This window comes from Eriocheir sinensis, chromosome 46 (assembly GCF_024679095.1).
Source record: "Eriocheir sinensis breed Jianghai 21 chromosome 46, ASM2467909v1, whole genome shotgun sequence".
In the NCBI taxonomy this organism is placed as follows: domain Eukaryota; kingdom Metazoa; phylum Arthropoda; class Malacostraca; order Decapoda; family Varunidae; genus Eriocheir; species Eriocheir sinensis.
This window is the reverse complement of record NC_066554.1, coordinates 11843811-11865224: the sequence shown is the minus strand read 5'-3', so window position 1 is coordinate 11865224 and position 21414 is coordinate 11843811. Positions and strand designations below refer to the sequence as shown.

General features: G+C 43.4%; 2 protein-coding genes and 1 long non-coding RNA gene across 4 annotated transcripts in view; 2 read left to right on the top strand and 1 right to left on the bottom strand.

Moving 5' to 3' along the window:
- LOC126981123 (intermembrane lipid transfer protein Vps13-like) overlaps window positions 1-5169 on the bottom strand; it is a gene marked incomplete in the record, with an annotated part of 66210 nt that extends 61041 nt beyond the window's left edge. For both annotated transcript variants that reach the window (XM_050831836.1, XM_050831835.1), the window contains 2 exon segments: window positions 177-263; window positions 4635-5169. In XM_050831836.1, the coding sequence (XP_050687793.1) occupies window positions 177-263; window positions 4635-4731 (184 nt within the window).
- Window positions 270-4625, top strand: LOC126981126 (uncharacterized). Its single transcript, XR_007733748.1, has 3 exons — window positions 270-4027; window positions 4173-4230; window positions 4318-4625. It is a non-coding gene; the product is annotated as an uncharacterized LOC126981126 (long non-coding RNA).
- Window positions 5170-17898: 12729 nt separating the features above from the next.
- On the top strand, window positions 17899-21310 carry LOC126981122 (uncharacterized). Its single transcript, XM_050831834.1, has 5 exons — window positions 17899-17953; window positions 18683-18737; window positions 19741-19878; window positions 20224-20508; window positions 20822-21310. Exons 2-5 carry the CDS (start codon window positions 18702-18704, stop codon window positions 21209-21211), a joined length of 849 nt encoding a protein of 282 aa, XP_050687791.1. The 5' UTR covers window positions 17899-17953; window positions 18683-18701; the 3' UTR covers window positions 21212-21310.
- The last annotated feature ends 104 nt before the right edge of the window (window positions 21311-21414 follow it).

Genomic DNA, 21414 nt, shown 5'->3' with positions numbered 1-21414 from the left:
GGACCAAAACTAATTTAATGCGATGAGACACTGAGTAATGTGAGTGAAAATCAAATAATGTAGTCGGTGGGTTACATGTGTTGGAATAGTGTGAGTTCATGTATCCGCCGAGTTCTTATTCTATTTAGGCTAAAACTACATGAGGGACCAATTAATTTCTTCCACTTCCCGCTCACCAACATGTCCACAAACCAGGCGAACAGGAAGGTCAAGCTCGTCCAAGGCGCTCTCCTTCAGGTCCAAGTCTCGGAGCTCAACATCGCCTGGGAAAAAAGAATGAATAAATAAATAAATAAAAAAGAAGATAGTCACAAAAATGGAACTAGACTGGTTATATTTTTGTTACTTTAAACTTGAGAATAAAAAAAGCTTATGCCCTTTAAAAAAAAAGTCACATACAAACACTAGATTGATTACACTTCCATTACTTTAAACTTTATGATAAAAATAAGTAATCAATATGACTTAGCAATGGTCTCACTGCCGCTAACATGGGAAATAAAGTTCTAATAATAATAATAAGTTCTGATGACAACGCTAATGACATCACTTGAATAAAAAGTCACACATAAAAACTAGATCAATTATTTTTTACTTTAAACTTTATGATGAAAAAAGAAAACAATGTGACTTTTAAATGATGTCTACCAAGTGTATGAGGGAAATGGGGTAGAAGAATTAACCATTAGATAGCGATGTAACTATATGTAAACAATGCAAAATCCTGTCAGTCAGTTATGTATGGCAGAAATATAACAACACTTCCAGACTGTTCCGGTAGAATCTATATATAGACGATAACTGAAACATCTCTTATAACTATATTCATGCTACGGTCCTAAGGTCGGCAGTGACTATATATAGATCATTAATTTTTTGGGGCGCTACTCTTCAAATACGGCTGCCATCTAAGCGTTAAACAGAGTAAACAAAATAAATAGATAGAGAGGACAAAGAGAGAGAGGATGAGCAGGCAACTTTGATCTCTATCTGATTAGCAATGGTGCAGCAACGTGAGTCAAGATAAGGCCTGGTGTAAAGTACTGGCCCAAGTCTGCTCTCAGTCACCCTGGGAAATAATGGTTGATGTTCCTTGCTTGTTCTTGTTCTTCCCCTTGTTCTTCTTCTTCTTCTGTTATTGGTACTATTTTTCTTCTTTCTTTTTCTTTTTCTTTTCTGTTTCTTCTTCATTTTCTTTTCCTTTTACTTCTTCTTGTTTTCTTCTTCTCCTTTATTTTCTTGTTCTTGTTCTACTTCTTCTACTTTTACTTTATTTCTTCTTCTTCTTCCTCTTCTTTTCCCTTTTCTTCTTCTTATCATCATTATCATCATCACCTTCATCATCATCCTTCTTCTTATTATTATTGAGATCCACAAGAGGATATGAAGGGATACTCAAAAACCCTACATATTACTAATTGGTGGTCGCTAGATATGGGTTTATTTAACAGTGTTCTATCCTTCACTATGTCTTTATTTCCAGTAAAGATAAAGCAAAGTACATTATTTCCTATCCATCAGGGGTTTATCAGGTCCATTTCCTGTTTGCTCTCTTCTGGGAAAATTTATTCATGACTCTTGCCTTGTTTCTTTCTACAAGTTCACCAAGTTGTCACGGGTGTCTTGTTCCTATTCTAAAATGACCTGCTGCAGTTGGTATACTTTGGCATTATAATCCGTCCGCTGTGATAGGTAGGGATTTGTCTGTTACTGGTAGCCTGGTAACATATATTCCCAGGTCTTTCTCTGCCTCTGTGGTGGATAGTGGAGTGTTTCCCATGTGATATTGGTATGCTGGATTTGGCCTTCACTGGTAGCCTGGTAACACACACTCCCAGGTCTTTCTCTGCCTCTGTGGTGGAAAGTGGAGTGTTTCCCATGTGGTATTGGTATGCTGGATTTGGCCTTCACTGGTAGCCTGGTAACACACTCCCAGGTCTTTCTCTGCCTCTGTGGTGGATAGTAGAGTGTTTCCCATGTAGTATTAGTGCAGGACTTTACAGTTTTCTTCATTGAATTGTAGTAGCCACTTTTTGTTCCATTCCTGTAGCTTGGTGATGTCTCCTTGTGGGAAATCTGCAGTCAAGGGGTTAAAGTGTCCCAAGACAACTGAGAACCTGGTTTTTGGCTCCTTCATTGCTACTTCCACATCCTCAAAAAACTTCCATTTCATTGTCACTGTGAGCTGATCTTGGTGCATAAGCTTGAAGTAATGAAATATTCTAAGTGCATTTCTCTTATTCAGTTTGATGATGATATGTATTGGCTAACAATGATTCCTACTACTCCTTCGCTGATGCTGCAAAAATTTTCAACATTACCTGTAAGATTCTTGATAATTAAGAATCCAACTCCATGTACTACATTCCTCTCTACAAGACGTTTGCAGCACAAGAAGTATTATACTGTTTTCATCTTCATATCCTTACTAACAGACCACAGAGATGAGATATATGGTGGAACTCTTATCTTGTTTTCATCCTCAAAGCCTTACTGACAGACCACAATGACAAGATAACAAATTCATGGAACTGTCATAGTGTTTTCATCCTTTAAACATTACTGATAGACCACAATGAGATAACATATTGGTGGCACTGTCATTTTGTTTTCATTCTCTAATCCTCACTGACAGACCACAGAACAAGATAACATATTGATGTCAGCAGCTGCCATAATGTTTCCATCCAAGATCTCTCTGGTATTTTGTAATCGTGATGCCCCAAGCAACTGACACCCAACATGAGGATGGCAAATAAATTGTAATCATAATAATAATCATGACAACTACTACTAATGCTACATATAAGATCTCCCAGCTATATAGTACCTGTGATGACCCAAGTAACTGTGAGATCCCATGTACCATACTAACTATGACACCCTTATATAACTGTGATATCCCAAGTAACTGTGACACCCCCCAAGTAACTGTGACACACCCCAAGTAACTGTATCACCCCAAGTAACTGTCACTCTCCAAGTAGCTGTGAGACCTCAAGTAACTGTGACACACCCCAATTACTAACTGTGACACCCCCCAAGTAACTGTGACACCCCTAGTAACTGTATCACCCCAAGTAACTGTCACTCTCCAAGTAGCTGTGAGACCTCAAGTAACTGTGACACACCCCAATTACTAACTGTGACACCCCTAGTAACTGTGACACCCCCCAAGTAACTGTGACACCCCCAAGTAACTGTGACAACCCCCAAGTAACTGTCACACACCCCAAGTACTAACTGTGACATCCTAAGTACGTAATTGTGCCACCCCAAGTAACTGTGACAAGCCCCAAGTAACTGTCACACACCCCAAGTACTAACTGTGGCACCCTTAACTAACTGTGACAACCTGATTAACTGTGGCACTCCAACTAACAATGGCAACCCAAGTAACAGTGCCACCCTTAGTAACTGTGACACACCCCAGGGAAATGTCACCTATTTTTACCCTCTTGTTAGTGGTGACAGTAGGAAAATATTGGTTGAGTAACACACACACACACACACACACACACACACACACACACACACACACACACACACACACACACATTTTATGGCTATTTTTACACTTGTTTTGCTATTGACACACTTTCCTACGGTTTAATGAGGGGCTTGAAGGTTAATGTAAGATATGCATGACAGCACAAGAGTGAATCATCGGGTAGAAAGCGAGACATGGACACATAAATATACCTAACCAAGATCAACCAGTTTTGACCACTAAGTGTGTGTGTGTGTGTGTGTGTGTGTGTGTCCCCATGTGTCCCCGCTAGTGTTAGGTAGATGTTGTTCCCATGTATCCCCGGTAGTGTTAGGTGTTCCCATATGTCCCAGCTAGTGTCAGGTGTTTCCATGTGTCCCAGCTAGTGTCAGGTGTTCCCATGTGTCCCAGCTAGTGTCAGGTGTTCCCATGTGTCCCAGCTAGTGTCAGGTGTTCCCATGTGTCCCAGCTAGTGTCAGGTGTTCCCATGTGTCCCAGCTAGTGTCAGGTGTTCCCATGTGTCCCAGCTAGTGTCAGGTGTTCCCATATGTCCCAACTAGTGTCAGGTGTTTCCATGTGTCCCAGCTAGTGTTAGGTGTTCCCATATGTCCCAGCTAGTGTCAGGTGTTCCCATATGTCCCAACTAGTGTCAGGTGTTTCCATGTGTCCCAGCTAGTGTTAGGTGTTCCCATGTGTCCCAGCTAGTGTCAGGTGTTCCCATGTGTCCCAGCTAGTGTCAGGTGTTTCCATGTGTCCCAGCTAGTGTCAGGTGTTTCCATGTGTCCCAGCTAGTGTCAGGTGTTTCCATGTATCCCAGCTAGTGTCAGGTGTTCCCATGTGTCCCCGCCAATGCCAGCTGTCTCCGTATGTCGCCGCCAGTGCAATGTGTCATTTTGTGTCCCAGAGTGTCCGTGTCAGTGCCATGAGTCCCCGAGAGTGTCATGTGTTCCCGGGTGTCCTAGTGTCATGTGTTCCCGTGTGTTCTAGAGCGTCATGTGTTCCCGTGTGTCCTTGAGTGTCAGGTGTCATTTTGTGTCCCCGTCAGTGCCATGTGTCCCCGCCAGTGTCATGTGTCCTCGCTAGTGCCAGGTGACCCCGTCAGTGCCATGTGTCCCCGCCAGTGCCCGTGTCAGCTGGGCCTCACCTCCCCACACGCCAATCTTGAGCTGCGAGCCGTCGAGGTTTTCGATGTACTTCCCCAGGAACTTGTTGAGCACGTCCGAGATTATCTTGGCGAACATGGCGGCGGGTCACGGGTCAGGTCAGGGCGGCATGGTGGGCTAACACACGGTCACGGGGCGGGGCGGGGCGGCAGCGTAAGGGCTTCTGCTCTCTCCTCCTACTGCTGCTGCTGCTGCTACACTGACTCACTGCTGACTGCTGCTGAGTGACTGGCGGCCGCGTCGTCTGCTGCAGGGTTGCCAGCGGCCAGCCCAGAGTCCCCAAACATCACACACACACACACACATGTAGTGATAATAAGCGTTAGTGTTTATAATGGCAGTGATGCAACGTTGTCCAAGGTGGTGATGACGTGATGGGTGCGGCAGTGTCTCGTGACGGTCATGTGACTGTGTGCTGTGACCTTTAACTCACGCTGGTTGCCTATTTACTATTACCATTTCCTTTTAATGTTTGTTTTTTTGTTTATTGAGTTTTTTCGGCTTCTTTAACTCCTGGACCTTTAACTCACGCTGGTTGCTGGTTGCCTATTTACTATTGCCATTTCCTTTTTATGTTTTTTTTTTGTTTTGTTGTTGTTGATTTGAGTTTCGGCTTCATTAGTTGTGCGAATGAATATTACCCATGACATGACCAATGCCCAATGCGACGAAATGTTAAGACACAGAGGGCGGGCACCGCTAAGAAGTTTATATACTTTTTTGTTCATCCGATCCTACTACTACTATATACTACTACTACTACTACTACTACTACTACTACTACTACGTACTTCTATACGTATACTACCACTACTACTACCACCATCACCACTAATACTAGCACTACTATTTTTATACTACTACTACTACTACTACTACTACTACTCCACTACTACTACCACTACTATTACAAACTACCACCACCACCACCACCACTGCCCGGCTCTCTGATCCCCCCCCCTGGTTCACCTTTCCTCGGGCTCTGCAGGTAATACCAGACTCACGTGAGCAGGTGGGGCAGCGGGCCGTCTGTCAGGCCACGCCCAGCCCACCACCACCACCACCAGCAGGCGCCGCGCTGGCTCCTGTCCTGCTGCAAGAACCGATGATGATCTGCTGTCACCAGGAGAATAGAGCAGGAGTACTCAACTGTTACGAGCAAAGGTTCAGTTAGACGAGCTCAAAATGTATGCAGACGTCCGGATAGATATTGTAGCTGGACCCCAGGCTCCAGGAGTAGAAAATATATGATTAGATAACGTGAAGCAACAACAACTACTATTCCTACTACTACTACTACTACTACTACTACTGCTACTACTACTACAGACGAATTTCAGCCTTGCAGGTACCGACTCGTGATCAATAAGAGGAAACAACACTTCCGTATTCAACAAACAAACACACAAGTAAACAAATACAAACAATCGCATCTTTATCACAATCTGCAGAGAATGAAAGGGAGACATGATGGTCTTCTTGGTAATAGTGTGTTAATCAACGGTATTCGATTCTATTCCTAGGCTCTGTTTCCTCTTCCCTTGTCATTGGCGCTCGCTTGCTATCTATATCTTTGTATTGTGTTTTTTTTCTCTTGTATCTTATTTCTCACTTTATTATATAGTATTACCTGCTTATTCGCTGCTAGATTAGTGTGATTAATATTTCACAGGTGTTGGTTCATCGTAATTTTGGGTGTGTGGGTGTGGGAGGATGAGACACACACACACACACACGCACACACACACACGGATGATGCTAAACTGCAAAGACATATAAGAAACAGTGAAGACTGCAAGGAGCTCCAAGAAGACCTAAACAAGATTTGGAAATGGAGTCAGAAATGGGAGATGAAATTCAACGTGAAGAAATGTCATGTTATGGAAATGGGAAAAAGTGTAGAAAGACCAAAATGGACATATAAAATGGGAGATGGTGAAATATTAAAGAAAGTAAATGAAGAGAGAGACCTGGGAGTAATAATGCAAAATTATATGCAACCAGGAAGTCATATAAATCGGATCTTTGGTGATACATATAACATGGTGAGAAATATAGGCATAGCATTCCACTACATGGACAAAGAAATGATGAAAAAATTAATAACTACTATGATCAGACCTAAACTAGAATACGCGGAAACAGTGTGGTCTCAACATAATATGAAGAAACACATAGTAAAACTAGAAAGAATACAGAGGATGGCAACAAAAATGGTTCCAGAACTGGAGGGACTGACATATGAAGAGAGACTAAAGGAAATGGACTTGCCAACACTAGAACAAAGAAGAGAAAGAGGAGACCTGATACAAATATATAGGCTATTGAGTAAAATGGAAGAAGTAGATAACAAGAAATTGCTACTAAGAGAGGAACCTTCCAGCAGGAATACTAGAGGACATAGTAAAAAGTTGAGGAAGGGAAGATGCTCAAGAGACAAAAAGAAACATAGCTTCCCACAAAGAAATATAGAGGTTTGGAACAGATTAAGTGAAGAAATAGTATCGGCGAAGAGTGTGCAGAGCTTCAAGGAAAAGTTGGATAATTATAGATACGGAGACGGGACCACACGAGCATAAGCCCAGGCCCTGTAAAATTACAACTAGGTAAATACAACTATGTAAATACACGAGTGCGCGCGCGCGCACGCACATTCTATCAGTCTCTCTCTCTCTCTCATACACCCGTGAACTACATCAATGAATAACCAATGATGACGATGATGAAAAAGAAGGATATTGATGCAGGAACGAAGCTATCTAGTAATGGGAACGGCGACTTTCATAAACAGCTGTGCAGAGGTTCATAAACAGGTGTGACTGGACTCATTATATACGTAACCTGGAGTAAAAAAGTTAATTGGGACCAAAAAAATCATAGGCAGAGTTTTGTAAATTGTGTAGAGGGGATGGTGTGATCGATACTGAGAAACGGTAGAAGGTATATGATTAGAAGTAGTAATAGTAGCAGTAGTAGTAGTAGTAGTAGTATAGAAGAAGAAAAAAGTTAGCAGTAGTAAAACTTTAGTATAAATAGTGGTTGACAGGTAAAGTAGTAAAGTAAATGCAAAGTAGTAAAGTAAAAATAAAGATAAGTAACAGTATATAGCTAGTTGATGATCATTACTAGCACACACACACACACACCTGACTAGCTGATAAGGGCAAGCATAACACTGATAGCCGAGGGATCGTTGAAGTGCGTAGCAGAGTGGCAGAGGCTGTGTAGAAGTCAGGGCAAACGGAGAACCAGGTATAGAGAGGATATAAAGTATTAGCCAGGACCGCATGAAATACACTTACAACAAACAGAAGAATGAGAAACGCTATAAAGGGAGGACCGTTGAGTGGCAGAGGCTGTGTAGAAGTCAGGGCAAACAGACCAAGTATAGAGGTGATATTAACCTTCTCCCTTGTTGTTTACCTGCAACAATAAACTATCAATCAATCAATCATTAGCCAGGACCGCATGAAATACACTTACAACAAATAGAAGAATGAGAAACGCTAGGAAAGGAGGACCGTTGAGTGGCCGAGGCTGTGTAGAAGTCACGGCTAAAAGAGAATCAGGTATAGAGAGGATGATATTAAGCATTAGCCAGGGCAGCATGAAGTACACTTACAACAAACAGAAGAATGAGAAACGCTCGGAAAGGAGGACCGTTGAGTGGCAGAGGCTGTGTAGAAGTCATTGCAAACAGAGAACCAGGTATAGAGAGGATATTAAGCATTAGCCAGGGCAGCATGAAATACACTTACAACAAATAGAAGAATGAGAAACGCTAGGAAAGGAGGACCGTTGAGTGGCCGAGGCTGTGTAGAAGTCACGGCTAAAAGAGAATCAGGTATAGAGAGGATGATATTAAGCATTAGTCAGGGCAGCATGAAATACACTTATAACAAATAGAAGAATGAGAAACGCTAGGAAAGGAGGACCGTTGAGTGGCAGAGGCTGTGTAGAAGTCACGGCTAAAAGAGAATCAGGTATAGAGAGGATGATATTAAGCATTAGCCAGGGCAGCATGAAGTACACTTACAACAAACAGAAGAATGAGAAACGCTCGGAAAGGAGGACCGTTGAGTGGCAGAGGCTGTGTAGAAGTCAGGGCAAACAGAGAACCAGGTATAGAGAGGATATTAAGCATTAGCCAGGGCAGCATGAAATACACTTACAACAAATAGAAGAATGAGAAACGCTAGGAAAGGAGGACCGTTGAGTGGCCGAGGCTGTGTAGAAGTCACGGCTAAAAGAGAATCAGGTAGAGAGGATGATATTAAGCATTAGCCAGGGCAGCATGAAGTACACTTACAACAAACAGAAGAATGAGAAACGCTCGGAAAGGAGGACCGTTGAGTGGCAGAGGCTGTGTAGAAGTCATTGCAAACAGAGAACCAGGTATAGAGAGGATATTAAGCATTAGCCAGGGCAGCATGAAATACACTTACAACAAATAGAAGAATGAGAAACGCTAGGAAAGGAGGACCGTTGAGTGGCCGAGGCTGTGTAGAAGTCACGGCTAAAAGAGAATCAGGTATAGAGAGGATGATATTAAGCATTAGTCAGGGCAGCATGAAATACACTTATAACAAATAGAAGAATGAGAAACGCTAGGAAAGGAGGACCGTTGAGTGGCAGAGGCTGTGTAGAAGTCACGGCTAAAAGAGAATCAGGTATAGAGAGGATGATATTAAGCATTAGCCAGGGCAGCATGAAGTACACTTACAACAAACAGAAGAATGAGAAACGCTCGGAAAGGAGGACCGTTGAGTGGCAGAGGCTGTGTAGAAGTCAGGGCAAACAGAGAACCAGGTATAGAGAGGATATTAAGCATTAGCCAGGGCAGCATGAAATACACTTACAACAAATAGAAGAATGAGAAACGCTAGGAAAGGAGGACCGTTGAGTGGCAGAGGCTGTGTAGAAGTCACGGCTAAATGAGAACCAGGTATAGAGAGGATGATATTAGAAGCGCGGGGCAGCATGGAGAACAATAACGACAGGTAGAAGAATGAGGAACGTCAGAAAAGGAGGGACCGTTGAGTGGCCGAGGCTGTGTAGAAGTCACGGCTAAAAGAGAACCAGGTATAGAGAGGATGATATTAAGCATTAGCCAGGGCAGCATGAAATACACTTACAACAAATAGAAGAATGAGAAACGCTAGGAAAGGAGGACCGTTGAGTGGCAGAGGCTGTGTAGAAGTCACGGCTAAAAGAGAATCAGGTATAGAGAGGATGATATTAAGCATTAGCCAGGGCAGCATGAAATACACTTACAACAAATAGAAGAATGAGAAACGCTAGGAAAGGAGGACCGTTGAGTGGCAGAGGCTGTGTAGAAGTCAGGGCAAACAGAGAACCAAGTATAGAGGTGATATTAAGCATTAGCCAGGACCGCATGAAATACACTTACAACAAACAGAAGAATGAGAAACGCTATAAAGGGAGGACCGTTGAGTGGCAGAGGCTGTGTAGAAGTCACGGCTAAATGAGAACCAGGTATAGAGAGGATGATATTAGAAGCGCGGGGCAGCATGGAGAACAATAACGACAGGTAGAAGAATGAGGAACGTCAGAAAAGGAGGGACCGTTGAGTGGCCGAGGCTGTGTAGAAGTCACGGCTAAAAGAGAACCAGGTATAGAGAGGATGATATTAGAAGCGCGGGGCAGCATGGAGCACAATAACGACAAGTAGAAGAATGAGGAACGTCAGGAAAGGAGGGACCGTTGAGTGGCCGAGGCTGTGTAGAGAGGATATGACAGCATTGGCCGGGGCAGGAAGCAGCACACAAAGAACAGATAGTGGGACGAGATTATTATTATTTAAACCACTCGAGCTCCAAGACAGGATGAGGGCGCACGTGGCAGCCTCACAAAACACCTAAAGGCACTGAACAGGAGCAGAAGTACATAGCATCAGAAATGAGATGGATTGAACACAGATTTAAAAGACTAGATTTCACAATTGCAATATGGGGACGGCAGGCAGGCTTAGGGACACTGGGAGAGGTGTGACTGGCAAAGGTGGAGAGTGTAAACTGTATAGAGTGTCAACCCAGGTATTATAGAAGTCCGGGCAAACAGACAACCAGGTGAAGATATGATACGAAAGCATTAACCGGGGCAGGATGAAGCGGATAGATTTGTAGATAGATGGTTATTGATGGATATATAGACATTAAATAGTGATTGGAAACGTTACGAAAGGTTTGATTTGTAGTGAACTAGTATGGCGAGATGGAGATAACTATTATTATAAGAAAAAAAAAACCCAGTTGAATTCTATATATTTGTAAGAGTAACGTGATGAGTTGTATGATATTTTTTCCCGTGTAAAGAAAGTTGCCCTTGTTGAACTCCTTTTACATAATACATTACCAAATTTCAGAAAGAGATAAAACGTTACTTCATCAAATTCCAGCAAAAATATATAGAAAAAATATGTACGGGTGATCCATACATACAGGTTAATTGACCATCACCGAAATATGCTAATAAAATGTAAAATACCATACGCAGGTTAAAAAAAAATAATATACTCAGTAATAATAATAATAATAATAATAATAATAATAATAATAATAATAATATTCCTCAGCCTCTTCCCTCCCATCTTCCCCTTCCATTCCCAACCTCTCTCTGGCCCCTTCCTTCCCAGCTTCTTCCTCCACCATCCTTCCCCGTACACTTCTCTCTCTCCTTTCTTCCCTCTCCCTTCCCCCTTTGCTTTCCCATACTTTCTCTCCCCTTCCTTCATTGTCCTTTCCCAACGTCTTCCCTCTCCCCCTGATTTTCTCCTCGCTTACCTTTCCCCTACTCATTGCTACAACAGATTTGCCATACTGGAGGAGGAGGACGAGGAACAGAGCACCTTCTTGGTCGGTGACTCTATGATTCGCCATCAGGTGGTTGAATTCTGTGGCAGAGTCCCCCGTCGTAGGCGTAACTACTGTTATCCTGGAGCTGGTGTTGACGACATCACAGCTGCACTGGACGAGGTCTCCGCTGAGGCCTCTAATGACTCACTCTTTGTTCTCCACACAGGTACAAACGACGTCACCACGACCCGGTCTGAGGAACTGCTGGACAAGTACCGTAGGCTCATCCAGCAGTATAAGACTAAATCCCCTAATATTTTGATTTCAGGAATTCTACCACGGACATGGGATGAGGGCGACTTCTACAGTAAGGCCTTCAGCCTCAACAACCGCCTGCAGACTCTCTGCGGAGAGCTTGACGTCGAATTCTTTAACGCCTGGAACGATTTCTACGGCCAGAGTAGACTTCCAAAGGGACGGCATACACCTGTCCCCCATCGGGGCAGCCAGATTTGGAAGGCTCCTCAACAACGCCGTACGTAACGCCCGAACAACAAAAAACGACTCTCAGCCACGTCCTTCCATCCCGCCCGTGTAAATAGACACCTCACACCGCAACAGACTCGTAACATTGAACCCTCCAGTACCTCTATTACCAAGCTTCAAGATAACCTAAGAGTCCTTAGTTTCAATGCGCGTAGCCTAAGAAACAAATTTGATGAACTGCGATGTCTTGCTCTGACAGAAAACTTTGACGTAATTGCTATAACCGAAACATTTATCGACACCACTAATATTGATTTAAGTTCCGAATATAACATAGATGGCTACAGATTCTTCAACAATGATCGTGTAAACCGTAGAGGGGGTGGTGTCGCCCTTTTTGTCAAAAGCTACTTGCAACCTACTGACAAAACACCAAGAAACAGTAACGTTGAACATTTGTGCGTGCGAGTAAACATTGCAAAGTCAATTTAAATATATCTGTCACTTACAGGCCTCCGGGGCAATCACTTGATGGCGATCTTGAAATGTACAGCGTCTTAAGGCAGTCACTTAATAACAGCGACTCACTGATACTAGGAGACTTTAACCTCCCCCATATCGACTGGGCGACACTGTCGGGTACAGAAGGTGAGTCCCATAGAATGATCAATTTCTAGAGGAAAATTATCTAAGCCAAATGGTTTCTGAACCAACTCGACAAAATAACATACTTGACCTTGTTATAGCGACCCAAGATAACCTAGTCAGTAATGTCACGGTAGGAGAACACCTCGGTTCCTGCGATCATAAACTAGTGCGCGTTGACATTAGAGCTCAAACATCGGTGACTGAAAATAAAGTTAAGGTGCCCAATTTCAAAAGAGCCAACTTCGTAGAAATCCGACGAAAACTAATAGATATGCAACTATCAGATGACGGCAATGCAGAGGACGCCTGGCTAAACTTTAAAAATCACTTACTCACTCAGCAGGACACATTTGTCCCCTTGTGCGAGAAGCGAATTAACACTAATAAAGTCCACCTTGGTTTAATAGCGAAATTAAACACTCAGTCAAGGAGAGAAAATTGTCTTACAGGTTAAAGAAAGACCAAAGCACGCCCGAAAACATTAGACTTTACAATGATGCAAGGCGACGAGTAAAAGATTAGTGCATCAGGCAAAGCGTAGATATGAAGAAAATATTGCAGCCAACTGCAAAAATAAGCCGAAAACCTTCTTCAGTTACAGAAACAACCGAAAGGCGATCCGAAGTGGAATTGGACCTTTAATAAACAGCGACGGTGCACTAGTGACTGACAGCCAACACGTTGCAAACCTATTAAATAATTACTTTTCGTCGGTGTTTAATAATAACAGTCCTCCACCACCACCACCAACACCAGTACTAATGTAAATCGAGCATGCATTGTCTAACTTTGAAATAAAACCCGATGAAGTCCTTAAAGCCCTCAAATCACTTAAAACAAATAAAAGTCCTGGACCTGATAAAGTATATCCAACTCTGCTGAAAGAAACAAAGAGCGAAATACTCTCCTCCCTCACAACCGTATTCAATATGTCCTTGCGACAAGGCATTGTCCCTTCAGATTGGAAAAAGGCTAACGTGACACCGATTTTTAAGAAAGGAGACAAAAAGTACCAGGTAATTACAGGCCCATTAGTCTAACTTCGGTTGTAGGTAAGCTACTTGAGGGCATAATTAGAGACAAAATTGTGAGTTACCTTGAAAGCCACTCATTAATTGGGGACTCACAACATGGCTTCCGAAACAAAAGATCCTGCCTATCAAATCTATTAACCTTTTATAACGACCTCTTCACTGTTTATGAAGTAACCAAATCACTGGACGTAGTCTATATTGATTTAAAGACAGCGTTTGATAAAGTCCCGCATCATAAATTACTTTACAAATTAAAACAAATAGGTATTGACGGTCAGGTAAACCAATGGATCGCGAATTGGTTGAGCAACAGACAACAAAGAGTAGTGATTGACGGATTTAACTCAGAGTGGGCGCCTGTCACTAGTGGCGTCCCTCAGGGCTCGGTCCTTGGCCCAGTGCTCTTCATTATTTACATCAACGACGTGGATGTTGGACTCAATAACCGCATTAGTAAATTTGCAGACGACACAAAGATTGGCAACTCGGTTCTCACTGACGAAGACAGGCAAAGCCTCCAAGAGGATTTGCACAAAATTTCAACTTGGTCGGATAGATGGGAGATGCCCTTTAACGTAGACAAGTGCCAGGTCCTTCAAGTTGGAACGAGGAATAAAAAGTTTGATTACGAAATGCGCGGCGTTAAAGTCAAAGCGTTCAATGCGTCAAGGACTTGGGGTCAAAATCGCGTCAAACCTCAAATTCTCACAGCAATGCATCGAGGCAGCAAATAAATAGAACAGAATCTTGGGCTTCATAAATAGAAACTGTTGATTTAAGAATAAAGATGTAATACTCCCGCTCTACAACAGTTTAGTCAGACCCCACTTGGAATATGCGGTACAGTTTTGGTCTCCCCACCATGCAAAGGATATTGCTAAATTAGAAGGTGTTCAGCGTCGGGCAACGAAAATTATCCCTTCCTTGCGCAACAAATCCTACGAAGAAAGGCTTTCTACCCTTAACATGTTCTCTTGAGAAACGTCGCCTCCGAGGAAAACTGATCGAATGTTTTAAAATACTTAATGGTTTCACGAATGTAGACAGATCAACATTGTTTATGATCGATGACACTTTGCGCACGAGGAACAATGGCGTAAAACTCAGATGTAGACAAGTAAATTCAGATTGCACCAAATTTTTCTTCACCAACGTTGTAGTGCGAGAATGGAATAAGCTCCCACCGTCAGTGGTCCAGTGTAACACGATTGACTCCTTCAAAAATAAGCTCGACCGTCACTTCCTTCAACTTAATATCAACTAGAGTAGAAATGCAACGTTTTGGAGTCTTCTGATTAATGTAAAATCACTTAGGTTTAAGGACAGACCACCAAGTCTGGACCATGGGGTCTGTGTGGTCTGATTTTCTATGTAAATCTATGTAAATCCCCCCTCCCCCCGTCTACGTCCAGGTGTGAATGCCGTCATTAGTAATCGCCCACACACACCTGCCGCGCCGCGCCTCGCACACCTGTTCAACCCCTTTGCGGCTGCCTGCACATCTGCCGCCTCGCCCGCCCTCTCAGTCTGGTCACCGGAGACTTGTTAAAAGATGTGTCAGGAATATGGAGTAATGTGGAATTATAATACGAATAGCTACGGTGGTGGTGATGATGGTAGTACTAGTAGTAGTAGTAGTACTGGGCCTATTAATAATAATAATAATAATAATAATAATAATAATAATAATAATAATAATAATAATAATAATAATAATAATAATAATAATAATAATAATAATTATAATAGTAATAATAAAATAATTATAATAAGTATAATGATAATGATAATAATAATAATAATAGCAATAATAATAATTATAATCAACACTTCAAAACTTTTCAGTTACTAAATACACACACACACACACACACACACACACACACACACATATATATATATATATATATATATATATATATATATATATATATATATATATATATATATATATATATATTCAGTGATGGGATTCAGCCGGTTCGCACCGGTTCGCAAGAACCTGTTCTTGGAATTTCTTTAATCCCGAGAACCGGTTGTTACTGTTAGCTTAAATCAGGGGTTCTCAATTTTTCCTCCATGAACACCTTTTAGTCGTAACTTATTTTGGTAAACCCCTCATAGAAAGAACCTGTTCTTAAAATTGGAATCCACCACTGTGTATATATATATATATATATATATATATATATATATATATATATATATATATATATATATATATATATATATATATATATATACTATATATATGTATATATATATATATATATATATATATATATATATATATATATATATATATATATATATATATGTATATATATATATATATATATATATATATAGATTGGTATAGATAGATGGATAAATAAATAAATAGGTAGACAGATAGATGGATGGATGGACAGGCAGACAGGTTGATATACAAATAAAGATATAGAGATAAATAGATGATTGATAGCTATGGAGAGAGCTACGTAGGAATAGAAGATGGACAGTAAGAAGAGGGAGGTGGTGATGAAACTATCCATTTATCTGTCTAATGATCGATTTTATTATCTATTTATCTATCTCTATCTATCTATCTATCTACCTGTACAGAGGTAGATGAGAAAAATGTTCCAAGAGCTGAGAAATTTGCCCAGTGAGGATATACTTAATTAATCATTTTAATCTGCACTCTCTGGAAAGCCGAAGGTTGCGAGGAGATCTGAGTGAAGATTATAAATGGATACAAGTGCTTTAATGAGGGGGTGTTGTTAGGGTTTTGGGGGCAAGAGAGCAGGACAGGACACGTAAGTTAGATAAATTTAGCTTCAACAAAGACATAGGCAAAAACTGGTTTACCAAGGGAATCGTGGATGAGTGGAACAGACTTGCCAGTCATGTTGTTAGTGCCAATGCTATATTTCGGGGAGGCGGTGGCCGAGTGGTCAGCGTGCGTGCGTGGTGAGCCAGTGGACCTAGGTTTGAGTCCCACCGTAACACAACGACTATTCAAACCATCGCCGAGTGTCTGTAGATTACTCACACGTTGCCCAGACCTTCAATCAACCCTAACTTCAGCGACTTCAGCCAAGAGGAGCACCGGGGGGCAGCATGGGCCAAGTAAGAGTCATACATCACGGCAGCCACTATAAATAGAATTCGCCTGCGCCACTAAAGGGGGGGGGGGGGGGGCGTCCAGGAGGTTATTAAGGCTGGGTGGGGTTAGGTTCACAGGATCAGAGAGAGAGAGAGGGAAAGAGAGAGAGGGTGAGGGTGACTGTGGCGAGAGACTTAATTAGGGTCGTATTAGGAGACATTTCGCCGCCCAAGAACACACATTTGACAAGGCTTTCGTAGGAGTTGTGGGCATTTCCAGGGGTAGTTTTATGACCCTGGTGGTAGTCTGACCTTTCTTCTGTACCATGAACCTAAAGAAACACTCATTAGAACCCGACTGATCCCCTCTTTGACCTTTAGAAATAGGTGATGTGAGATGGCAAAGTGTCTTGTAAAACCAACTTTAACCTGTACCGTTCCCTTATAGTTCATCCTCAGCGCGCTAAGCTATGCACTGGTTAGCTTCCGTCATGTTAATCTCCCCGCGGTGTGCAGCCAGCTGAGTTAAGACTGGAGAGGCAGCTACGTTAATGTCATATGCGTTGCAGTATTTTGATAGACTGAAAGCTGGGGAATCATCAAAATGTAGCAAATGCATATACCAAAATATTTAGCATTTGCATTAGTTCGTATATTATCTGATATGGGAAATCCTGGGAAATATTCTGATTTTTCCCAGATTCCCAGAATGCTGAGGACCCCCCTAAACAGAGAACCCTACTCCTTATGGCCTTATTTCCTATCTGTCTACCTATTTTCGTTGGGTATTCGAGACTGCAGTGTGTTAATTAGTGTATTAGAGACGTGTGAATGACTTGGCGTGAGGGAGAGAGGCTTGTACAAGTGGGCGGTGGCACAAACGACCCCACTTCACCTCTCTCCCTCTCTTCTCCCGTCCGTCAGCGGCTGTCGCGGGCAAACACTGGGCCCGAAGACTCCCCTTTGAGTGACACGGCGTATTGACCCGCTTGTCACTCACGAAGAAGGTCACGTAATTGCCACATGACGGAGTTTAAGGCGAGGAGCGAGGAACGAACACATGAAGACATCGTAAGGAGAGAGGGAGAAGAGGGGTAAGGAAGGGGGTTAGAGGGGGTCAGGGAGGGGTCAGGGGAGGTAAGGAAGGGTGTGTTAGTATATAAGACAGGTAAGGGCGTTAGGTAGCCACTCGCAGGTAAACGGTGCTCCTTCTCGTCTACCTCCAGTCAGGTATAGGAAAATAAGGTGTTTGTTTCTTGTACTGTACTGGTCTTGATATAAGTTTTTTTTTTTCTCTTTCTTTTCACTTCGTCTCTGTGTCTTTCTCTGTTTCTGTCTACTTCCCTCTTTCTGACTCCACTCTGACTGCACCAAAGTTTTCTTCACCAACGTTGTAGTGCGAGGATGGAATAAGCTCCCCCTTCAGTGGTCCAGTGCAACACGATTGAATCCTTTACAAACAAGCTCGACCGACATTTCCTTCAGCTTAATATTTACTAAAGTACAAATGCAAAGTTTTAGAGCTGGATCAATGTAGAATCACTTAGGTTTAGGGACAGACCACCTAGTCTGGACCATAGGCTCTGTGTGATCTGAATTGCGATGTAAATCTCTCTCTCTCTCTCTCTCTCTCTCTCTCTCTCTCTCTCTCTCTCTCTCTCTCTCTCTCTCTCTCTCTCTCTCTCTCTCTCTCTCTCTCTCTCTCTCTCTCTCTCTCTCTCTCTCTCTCTCAAAAAAAAATGTAATAGTGTCCTTTGCAAACCCAAGCTTCTTAACCTATTAGTAAAGGCATTCAAAGTGTGAAAATACTGTTTAACTCTTGCATTAGGAAGCTGGACAACATAGGGATGGGTTACAGAGACATGTTTTCACTTAGTTCATGGAATCAGTTAACAGTAGTAAAAAAATAGGAATGGAAGCAACAATACAATTAATTCTAAGTCTTTCCCTCACCCCCAGATCCCTGCAGCACCACGCCATGGCTCGCCTGCACGCCTTCTTCTGTCTCCTCGCCGTAAGCTATACCACTCATCCAGCGACACCCAACGCCCTTGTTTTGACATAAGCCGATATTCTTAAATGTATCGGTCCCCCATGACGACTATTTCCTAAAGTCTCAGAGAAGTTTAACCGGGATCTCATATTCTTAAACGTATCGGTCCCCCATGACGACTATTTCCTAAAGTCTCAGAGAAGATTAACCGGGATCTCATATTCTTAAACGTATCGGTCCCCCATGACGACTATTTCCTAAAGTCTCAGAGAAGATTAACCGGGATCTCATATTCTTAAACGTATCGGTCCCCCATGACGACTATTTCCTAAAGCCTCAGAGAAGGTTAACCGGGATCTCATATTCTTAAACGTATCGGTCCCCCATGACGACTATTTCCTAAAGCCTCAGAGAAGGTTAACCGGGATCTCATATTCTTAAGCGTATCGGTCCCCCATGACGACTATTTCCTAAAGTCTCAGAGAAGATTAACCGGGATCTCATATTCTTAAACGTATCGGATTTGAACGGATTTGAAAGGGGGAGGGGTCTGAGAGTAGCTACCAGAAGTCTATGGAAACGCGTTGAGAAACATTCATTGATCCACTTATGACGAGTTCAAATCTGTAATTCCAACCCTTCTCCTCCCTGATATTCCCCTGCCTTAAAAATCACTAAGTTGAGCAGAAAACGTAATGGGAACTCGGGTCACTGAGGAATGGATGCCGCGCTTAACCCGGTAGCAGCGACGGGCCAAATTTGTGGCTTTACCGTGTACCAGCGATGGGCCAAATTTCTGCCATGATATAAACCTCCAAAAATAGATGATGCATAAACTGATCACATATGCGTTTATATATATTATGAAATGGTTTGCGTGAGTGATGATTCTTTCTCATATTTTTACTTAGAGGGGCCTTTAACCTAACTTAACCTAACCTAACCTAACCTAACCTAAGAAACATGACCCCCGCTGCTACCGGGTTAATATTCTGTAAGAGTTGTGTACGTTCGTGTGTCGCAGGCTTTGACGGTGACGGTGAGGCTCACAGAGGCGGCCGTCGACTGCTCCGCGGACGGCACCAAGTGTGAGACCTGCTCCACCCTGGCCCTGTGCAGCGGCGGCAGTGTCACGGGAACCTTCCAGTGCCAGAGCGACGAGGTGAGGCTGGGTGTGTGTGGCCGCGGCGGGAGGGACATGCAGCTACTACTTCTACTACTACTACTATTGCTATACTACTCCTATGTTATTACTGTTACTACTGCTACTACTGTCACTACTATTCATACTACTGATACTACTGTTTTCCGCCTCCTTTTCCTTCTCATTCTCTTCTTCTTCTTCCTCCTCCTCCTCCTCCTACAATACTACTTACTACTACTACTACTACTGTTATTGTACTTCTCCTCCTCCTCCTCCTCCTGCTTCTTCTTCTCTTCCTTCTCCTTATCGGCTCCTCCTCCTCCTCCGCCTCCTACTACTAATGCCTCTCCGCCGGTGTCTCAGATGTGCGAGGAAGACGGGACGGGCGTGGGCACCTGCAAGCTCTCCTCTGACGCCACCAGGACGAACTGCCAATGCTCCGCCTTCCCCTCGTACGTGGTGGACTCCTACGACCCACAGAAGTACTTGCTCTGCTTCTCCTCCACCCTCATCATCCCCCTGAGCTGCGAGGACGGCCAGGTCTTTGACGGAGCCGCGTGCGTGGCAGGCCCCACCCCCGCTGACACCACCGTTGACACCACCTCCACCGCCCTCACCACCACCCCGCCCACCGTCACCTGCGAGGAGGTTAGTCACACACACACACACACACACACACAACCACACACGAAATTGATCTCTCTTTTGGCAACTTCTCTATACACTCTTTTATAGGGGCATCGATTAGCGGGCTTTTTTTTTATTCTTTCCTCTTATTATTTTTGTCCCCGTAATAATAACGTATAAAATAAGAAATAAATTGGTGTTTTTGAGTCACGTTCTTCCCAAAACACGTGTAACTTAAACTCGCGTAAAACGAGATACAGCCGTGCCAATAACAACACTTAATTTTATATAGCAATGTTTTCACTAAAGCTTCTCTCTCCCCGCGTGCTCCCAGGCCGGCCTCTTCCCCCTGCTGCCCAACTGCAACGGTTACTTCGCCTGCTTCGACCTCGCGGGCACTCTGACGGCCACCGATGTCGTGTACTGCACGAGTCCCCAAGTCTTCGACCCTGTTGTTGCCTCGTGCGTGGACGCCATCGCCGATCCCGGACTGCCCACCTGCGCCACCGGGGACTTCGTGGTGGCCGACACCGTGGAGTGCAACGCCTTCTACGTGTGCGCCGGCGGAGTGCCCGTGGGAGAGAAAATCTGCTGCGGCGAGGGCGAGGTGTTCAACGAGGCCACGCCAGCATGCGAGCCTGACAGCGGCAGCGTGACGTGCCCCGTCGAGAACCCCTGCTTCAGCGGCGAGGTGGTCAAGACGTGCGTGCCCCCGACCTGCTAACTGACCACTGACACATCGGTCTGCCACGGTCGGTCCTCCGGCTCATTCCAGCATAGTGAAAATTATCGGTTTCTGAGTAAAATTATCGCACCCACTTAAGTAACGGTGTTTTATGATGCCAAAACCCTGAGTGTTGATGTTGTCATACGTGCAGTGACGGCCGGTGATTCAGCGTGTTAAACTCTCCCTGCCTTGGTGGGTGA